A 9297-nucleotide genomic window follows, 5' to 3' on the forward strand; every position below is an offset into this window, starting at 1 on the left:
CTCCATAACAAATGCCTAACAAACCCAAGGCTGAAACTGTCTACAAAACAAATGGAATGGAGTCTGTATGTTAAGCAGTTCAGGTTGAATTAAAAGCAGAAGTTTAATGCTTAGGGGTTTTGAACGAACCCTAAGCAGAATGTCTGAGAAATATCAATACCCTGCTGCTTTGCTAATAGCCTTCTAATAATCCTCAATCAATATCCTAACTCTTTAATGAATATGACACAATCAATAGGTTTTGAAAACTCACTGAACTCATAAGATCTTTATTTGATTTCTCTCTGTCTCCAAATCTCTCATGTTCTATCACCAGGTCCAAAATGATTGCCAAGACCAACTGTTCCTCTACGGATTCCTCACCATCAAGGTGCGTTCAAGAGCTCCTGTGCAACGCCAGTGTCGTGTTGAACTTCAGTGAGATCGAGGAGTACTGCCTCAACCAGGATGAGTACCTGGAGAAATACCTTGGACCTCGACGTTCTCCAGTCTTCTTGCCCGTTTGCATCACCTACCTGATCATCTTCTTGGTGGGAGCGATGGGCAACATTCTCACCTGCACTGTTATTGCATGCAACAAGGTCATGAGGACGCCCACCAACTTCTACCTGTTTAGTCTGGCTGTATCCGACCTCTTGGTGCTTCTCCTGGGAATGCCGTTGGAACTCTACGAAATGTGGAGCAACTACCCGTTCCTGTTGGGCAAAGGGGGATGCTACTTCAAGACATTCCTCTTTGAGACTGTCTGTTTTGCCTCAATCCTCAACGTAACAGCACTAAGCGTAGAGCGCTACATAGCTGTAGTTCATCCGCTCAGGGCCAAATACGTAGTGACGCTCACTCACTCCAAGCGGGTGATCTTCAGTGTATGGAGCATGTCTGTGCTGTGTGCCATTCCCAACACCAGCCTTCATGGGATCTTCACCCTACCTCTGCCGAAAGGCAAAGGAGTTGGGTCCATGCCCAATTCCGCCACCTGCATGCTGGTCAAACCACGTTGGATGTACAACATGATTATTCAAATTACCACACTGCTGTTTTTCCTCCTGCCCATGTTGACCATCAGCGTGTTGTATATTCTCATCGGCATGCAGCTGAAACGTGAGATGTTGTATGTCCTGGAGGCAAAGGCCAGTCGTAGACAAGACAGCTACTCTAATGTGTGCAGTCAGCAGCAGAAGACACAACGCCAACAGGTCACTAAAATGTTGTGTAAGTATGCCCATTACTATACATAATTAATACATAATTAATATACATAATTCTGCACTATTTCTAGGTCACTAATCAATTGTACATTTTTGACATTGACCATGTTAACTCCTTAGAAAAAGGTCAGATTGATTTGCTTCCCTTTGATGTTGTCATAGACTCTGCAATCTTTTTATTTATCATGTGTGTTCAACCATTTTATTATACTTACTAATATATTTGTTTTGTTTTGGGCTGTCAATCCATACAAATTTTAATCGATAGTACTTTGACAAATGCCATGGTGCTACCACTGTACTATGATATACTGTATAATTACCACATTCATAGACCATTGTATTTACATTGTGCTCCCAGTTAATGGTAATTGTGGTAACAAACATGGTAATGCCATGGTCCTTTCTTGATGTGTTTAAGTGTTTTCATACTCTTTTGGTTGGAAAATGTCTTTACCTGCAGAAGCCGTTCACAAGCCGCACGCATGTTGAACTTAATAAAGACCTTCTTCATAACTGGCAAGCAAACGATAGAGCACATTTGCAGGTTTGATTTCCATTGATGGTAGATAAATATCCACAGCAACCAGCATTCACCACCGTGGAGTGGTGGTGGCGAGTGGTAGTGGCTAAAGCACAGGGCTGTTAATCAGAGGGTCCCTGGTTCAAACCCCACTGCCACCACCATTGTGCCCTTGAGCAAGGCACTTAACTCCAGGTTGTTTCGGGGGGATTGTCCCTGTAATAATTGCACTGTAAGTCGCTTTGGATAAAAGCGTCTGCCAAATGCATAAATAAAATAAATGTTGCTAATTATGTTGCTAATTATTCCATTAGTGTGTTAGCAATGCTCCAAATGATTCAGCATGAGCTTTCTGAGTCATTCAGATTGAATCGTGAACTGATTCAGACCGCTTTGCTATCACGTGCGACCAATTCATAGTAAAAATGAATGTTGAGAATGCTTGGACATTTTTTTATGATGGTTTTACAGGCCTGGTAAATAAGCATGCCCCACTCAAAAGACATAGAGTGAAAGGGTGAAATAATGTTTGGTTTAGTAATGAATTGTCTGACCTTCTTCTGGAGCGAAACCAAGCCTGGGCTCAGGCTAGAAAGTCAAAGCTTGAGTCTGACTGGTTGAAATTTCGGCGTTTACGTAATTTATGTACTGTAAAAATCCGTAATGCTAAATCCGCTTTTTTCCTTTCTGAAACATCAAAGAATTTAAATAACCCTCTTAAGTTCTGGAAAACAATTAAATTATTAACAGAAGCAAAAAAGATTCAGAAGTACCCTCTTGTATTGTTGTTGATGACAAAAAAAATCATTGACAAAAACGAAATTCTCAATAGTTTTAATAATAATTTTATTGCTGCTAGCTCCCTTTATGAAACACTACAAAATCCAATGTCAAGCGCTTCCATGGATTGTTCTGTTGATCAGTTACTGTCAGCACAATCATTTTATTTCAAGACGATAACTGTATCAGAAGTAAGGAAGGCCTTGAAGGATTTAGATCCGAAAAAATCACCAGGTCCAGACAAATTGGAGCCTTATTTTTTAAAAATAGCTGCAGATTTAATAGACAACCCAGTTGCATATTTAATTAACCTTTCTTTAGCTACTGAATCAAGTACCGGCCATTTGGAAATCTGCCAATGTGCTCCCCTTCACAAAGGTGGTAATCCTGCAAACATAAATAATTATAGGCCTATTTCTAAATTATCAGTATTAGCTAAATTAATGGAATCACTCATCAGTATGCAATTAAAAGATTATTTAATTAATAATAATATTCTCAATGAATTTCAATCTGGTTTTAGGAAACAACACAGTACAATAACAGCTGTTTCAAAAGTTGTCAATGACCTGGTTAATATCTTGGACAATAAGCAGCACTGTGCAGCACTGTTTATTGACTTGTCAAAAGCTTTTGACACAGTGGACCATAAAATACTTATTCAAAGACTCATTTCTATTGGACTATCATAACAAGCAGTGGGATGGTTCAATAGTTACTTATCGGGAGAACACAATGTGTGCAAGTAGACGGCCTTACTTCTGCTTCCCTAAATATTTTAAAAGGGGTGCCTCAAGGTTCAATCCTTGGGCCTCTTCTTTTATTATTTATACAAATAACCTTTGCAATAATATAAAATATACAAATTATCATTTCTATGCTGATGATACTGTTCTTTATTGTTCTGGGTCCACATTAGGTCAAGCAATCACAAATGTACAATCTGTTTTTAACATTTTGCAATATAATTTGGCGACTTTAAAACTGGTTTTAAACTCTAAAAAACTAAAGTGATGACCTTTACTCTGGGAAAATCAACTGAAAACTACGTCCCAAATATTTGTACACTTTCTGGTATAGAAATCGAAAAAGTGTCACATTACAGGTATTTGGGCATCACTATTGATCAATCACTGACTTTTACAATGCATGTCCAAGATTTGGTTAAAAAATTGAAATTGAAGTTAGGTTTCTTCTTCAGAATTAAGTCCTGTTTATCTTTTGAAGCAAAAAACAATTAGTAAATGCAACATTTTTATCTGTCTTGGACTATGGAGATATTTTATACATGAACTCAACCTCTCAATGTCTTCATGCTTTGGACACTGTGTTTCATGGAGCCTTGAGAGGCATAGCAAATTTAAAATCTCGCACTCATCACTGTTTACTGTATTCTCGGGTAGGATGGTTGTCCCTCTCTATTCGGCGTTGGATGCACTGGCATCTTTTCATTTATAAGGCAGTATTAGGACTACTTCCTCCTTATCTGAAAACGTACATTATTTCAAGGTCTGCAGGGACATATTACCTCAAGCTCACAAAATTTGTTTTTATTGGCAGTCCCTAAAGCCCGCACTGTTTTTGGAAAAAAGGCTTTTAGTTTTGCAGCACCATCAGCATGGAATCAGATACAAAATGAGCTACAGTTGAAGGAGTTGATTTCATTTTATTCCTTTAAAGGCGTTTTAAAGGATCTTGCAGAAAGTCAGTCTGTTTGTCACTGTTCTTAAATTAAGTTGATTTATGACCTAGATTTTTTATGATTACATAGTTGTTTGAATATGATGAGTGAAAGTGTGTATTATGTATTTACCTGTAAGTGTTTCTGTAACTATTTGTACGTGCAATGTTGCCACTTGTCAGGACACTCTTGTAAAAGAGATTTGTAATCTCAAGGAGTTTTTATCCTGGTTAAATATAGGTTTGAATGAATTAATGAAAAAACGACTCAAATAAGCTATTAATTTGTGAATTGGACATCTTTATGTCTAATTTAAAACTGATGATAGTAAACACCAAGTACACAGAATGATAAAGCAGTGTAGCTTTTATTAACACTATGCCTCTACCTAATCATAAATATAGCTTCGCCTATCAAAATCTACTTTATTTAAAAACTTGCAACGCTACCACCTCACTATTGAGAAATGTAGTTATGCAAATATCTTCACAATTTTTAGCAAAGCTACTGCCCATCACCGAATTTTCACTATGATGTATGGCTGTAATGTAGATATTTTTTAACATCTAACCCCTATGCCTATACCTAACCATTTCTCAACAATATAAAAGATGTAACAAGCAGATACAAGTACAGTTACAATCATTTATTTAAAAAAATGACACAGAAGCACTATTAAGGTTGTCCAAATGACTCCTGCTACATTCGAAGACCTCCAAAATCACATGATAGTTCCTGAAACTGAAGGTTCCTGAAGGATGTTGAGGCATACATTTTTGTTTACAATGCAATACAAACATTTACAATGTTTAGATGTGCGGGATTTGAGTGTTACAGCAGCTAGGAATGATAAAGATTTAAATTTAGATCTGTTTCAGAATACAGGAAATGCGATTACATTTTTATGATAATTTTTATGGGTCTTTTGTTATTTTTTGAGACGCAGCTTAGATATTTGGAAAATTCCCTTTGTGTCCCACAGCAAACAAATTGAAAATTAAATGATAAAGAAATTAGTAAATGATGACCGAATTTGTCATTTTGAAATATTGCCTTGGTCAAAGTAATAAAAATCCTTAGAAATTAGTTGGCGTCAGAGTGACATTTAAATTATGGACCAATGGTGATGTTTTGAGGGTGCAGACAAAAAGTCAAATTAATGACTACTGTTATAAGAGTGTGTTGACTAGCAATATAATGTAATAAAAATTGTAAAAAAAAAAAATACTAAATTAGATAAATGCAAAAAAAAAGAATTTGCACTAGTGGTCTCAGATTTGTTAGGCCTTTCTGTAAGGGGATGTGAGAAATGAAAGGCAATACAATAAGACAATAGGAAAGTTTGAGAATACAAACTAAAATAAATATATATTAGATATATTATAATATATATATTTAGTATATGAGATCTCAAACATACACTAAAAAGGTTTTGTCAGTTAACTTAAACATTTTTGGTAACACTTTACAATAAAGTGCCAAGTGACATTAGTTAACCCTCCTATTGTGTTCGGGTCAAATGGTTTTCATTTTGCCATACAATTAAAAACCAGTGTTCTCTGTGGGTCTAATTTGACCCTATTTTTGATTATTTCATTATTTGGTCTGATGAGATTTTCAACAGCAAGTTAAATGTGGCTTTGTACCATAAAATAAAAAAATTAAATGCAGATTTTGTGGTTATGAATTGATAATAAGTTACTTATACTACTAAGGTAAAAGTGTTTTGTGGTGAATAAAAAAAAAGGTCAAATTTGACCCGTGAACGCAAAAGGTACATACCCCTTTCCAGCACAATACGAAGGTTAACAACATTAGTTAGCATGAACTAACAATTTGCAATATTTTTACAGCATTTATTAATCTTAGATCATGTTCATTTCAAAATATACTGTATTAATAAATATTTAAAATCTAAAGTTGTATTTGTTAATATTAGTTAATGCAGTATGAACTAACAATGAACAATTGCAATTTTAATTCATTTTATTAACATTTACAAAGCTTAATAAATGCTATAATACATATATTGTTCATTGTTAGTTAATTATATCTAAATCATTAACTAATGTTAACAAATGTAAAGTGTTACCAATGTTTTTTTCTTCAGTTAGTTACATCCAGGCCTGGATCTACAGGGGTGCTTGAGGTTGCTAAATGGACGTTAAAGCACCCTCACTTTATTGCATCTTTACTTTAACTACTAAAGCACCCTCAGTGATTCTGATCTTGAACTGGGTCTGGTTACATCTCTGTTAACTGGCTTTATTCAAGTCTAAATTATTGTTTAATATCTCTTAAAGGAATATTCCTGCTTTAACACAAGTTAAAAGGATAGTTCACACAAAAATGAAAATTCTCCCATCATTTACTCGCCTCATGATATCCCAGGTGTGAATGAGTTTCTTTCTTTCTTTCAGTTTAAGGTCCTTAAAATGCAAGTGAATGGAGATTTCACTTTTGAAGCTCCAAAATTACAAACGTCATCCATACGACTCCAGCGGTTAAATGAATGTCTTCTAAAGGGATACGATCACTTTTGGTGTTAAAAAGATAAATATTTAAGTACTTTTTCAAATCTAAACTATGCTTACGGTCAGCAGTTGGGATGATCATTGCTGTTTACAAGTGAGAAGGAGGAACGCTGTACAGTAGCTTTGTTGGTTTTGGTTTAGATCTGTATTTATCTGTTTCTTTAATGACAATTCTGCATTTGTCTGCTCATCCTGGATGTCTCAACTGAGTGGAGAATTTGAGATTATGTCTGTATCCATGGCAACGTGAATATGTCACACGAGAAACCACATAATCTTCCCCCTCTCCTGAAGCTTACTGGAAGCGTTGGATTATAGTTAAAAATTACTTAAATATTGATATTTTTTGGAAAAAAAATGTATCATATCACTTTAAGACATTAATTTAACCGCTGGAGTCGTATGGATGACATTTATGCTGACTGTCTGTGATTTTTGAATATTCAAAAGAGAAATCTCCATTCACTTGCATTTTAAGGATCTTTTTCTATTTTTCTTCAAATGTGTTCTTGTGATGAAAGAAAGTCCTTCGCACCTGGGATATCATGACTACATGATGAGACAATTAAAATTTTTGGGTGAACTGTCCCTTTAAGCTCAGTCGACAGCATTTGTGCCATAATGTTGATCACCATAAAAATTTATTTTGACTCATCCCTCCTTTTCTAAAAAGCAAAAATAAGCAAAAATCTATGTTACAGTGAGGCACTTATAATGGAAGTGAATTGGGCCGATTTTTGAACGTTAAAATACTCACTGTTTCAAAAGTATAACCACAAGACATAAACAATATGCATTTTAAAATTATTTTAGTGTGGTAAAATCATTTACTAACCTTTTCTGTATAAAGTTAGCCTATATCCAATTTTACAACTTTGTTGCCATGACTAAAACCCTAAAATGACTGTAACAAATATCAATTTAAACAATGTTATAGCTCAAATAACACAGAAGAATTAATGTAGGTGATTTTATTAAATTATAAGATTCACATTTCTGCCTTAAAACCCTCCAAAAATTTGCCCCATTCACTTTCATTGTAAGTGTCTCACTGTAACATCTATTTTTGCTTTTGTTAAAGAAAAGGAGGGAGATTGGAGCTTAACTTTTATTTAACCTGAAATATTAATTTAATCAACTTCATTAGGATAAACATTCACCCAAAAATGAATATTCTGTCATCTTTTACTCACCCTTGGACTTGTAACACTCTCTTTCTTTTGAAAAACACAAAATATGATATTTTGAATAATCTCCAGGCTGCTGTTTTCCATACAACAAAAACACATTGTTGACAGGGGTTGTCAAGCTCAAAAAAGGACAGAGAGTAAAATAAAAGTAATCAATGTAATGTGCGTGCTATATTCCAAGTCTTTTTGGAATGTATTTGAACAGACTGAAATTGAAGTTATTATTAGCTGAAATCGGGCCCTCCATCACGCCCCTCAAATATTTAGTGATGCTTACAGTAAAAGGGTTTGCAATAGCCAGTATGAAGCCAATTTTGTCTCATTTTTTAAACTATGGGTTTAAGTCTAAGAAATGCCTTAATGTTTACTAGTGTGGTTTTATGTTCACTTGTTACCCAACAGCCATTACAAAAACATGTTGATATTGGAATTCTACTTGGAGTGTAATTTTGGTACACCCTAAATGACACTGTGATGACATTTACAGATAAAATAAGATATTTTATTATTACATATGTACCACAGTAATCTCTCTATCTCTCCAGTTGTACTAGTGGTGATGTTTGGCATCTGCTGGGCTCCGTTCCACACCGATCGCCTGATGTGGAGCTTCATAGACCAGAGGAGCAGCGACCACATGGAGATCTTTCAGGTGTATGAATACGTCCATGTCATCTCTGGGGTCTTCTTCTACCTGAGCTCTGCCATTAACCCCATTCTCTACAACCTCATGTCCACCCGCTTCAGGGAGATGTTTAAGGAAGTCATGTGCCACCACAAATGGCATTCTAGCCCGAGGAAACGCTCTTTGAGCATGACAAGGGTCACTATGCGCAGTACTGTAAGTGAGATTCCACCCTGTAATGGCACTGTTACTACAGAAGGAGAAGATCATAATATGCACCAATGCCAGGAAAGTAAGACAGCCTTTTCCTAAAAAAAGAACATAAACTTGAGTTGTATTGTATCATAGAGTATTTGGTGGCAGTGTTTTTGTTTGTTTGTTTTGTTGTTGTTTTTGTTTGTTTTTAGAGAGAGAGCGAGAGAGAGAGAGAGAGAGAGACAGAAAAATGGCTACACTGGCACCAAGTGTGGTGACCAAAATTTCTGACTGTATCTCCTCCTAGAGTTTTCATGCTACATCCGTTCTGTTCTGACTTAAGGCCCAAGTATACTTTGTTTTTGCAGGTTCCTGATCAGCTCGCGCCTTGTCTGACTGCAAGCGAATACGAATGCTTTTGACGCATGCCAACTGCAACTTCTTTGTGATACTCTTATCCACCTTTTTCATAGGCAGCGAAAATACTCATTATGCTTAGCGTGTTCTTCCAATGTGGATGCTACAGACTTCCGCTTCGCAGCTTATTCCCATTACTAAGCA

The 9297-nt window shown here is 35.8% G+C and overlaps 1 protein-coding gene across 1 annotated transcript; it reads left to right on the forward strand.

Annotated features, from left to right (window-relative positions):
• Positions 1–323: 323 nt before the first annotated feature.
• On the forward strand, positions 324–8853 carry LOC127639994 (neuromedin-U receptor 1-like). Its single transcript, XM_052122362.1, has 2 exons — positions 324–1212; positions 8462–8853. Exons 1-2 carry the CDS (start codon positions 324–326, stop codon positions 8851–8853), a joined length of 1281 nt encoding a protein of 426 aa, XP_051978322.1.
• Positions 8854–9297: the final 444 nt, after the last annotated feature.

This window comes from Xyrauchen texanus, chromosome 48, assembly GCF_025860055.1.
Source record: "Xyrauchen texanus isolate HMW12.3.18 chromosome 48, RBS_HiC_50CHRs, whole genome shotgun sequence".
In the NCBI taxonomy this organism is placed as follows: domain Eukaryota; kingdom Metazoa; phylum Chordata; class Actinopteri; order Cypriniformes; family Catostomidae; genus Xyrauchen; species Xyrauchen texanus.

Bases quoted from the DNA above. Each gene is read 5' to 3' on its own strand.
- LOC127639994 (XM_052122362.1), top strand. From the start codon at position 324: ATGATTGCCAAGACCAACTGTTCCTCTACGGATTCCTCACCATCAAGG. The intron at 1,213-8,461 runs GTAAGTATGCCC...CTATCTCTCCAG, and splicing joins ACAGGTCACTAAAATGTTGT to TTGTACTAGTGGTGATGTTT.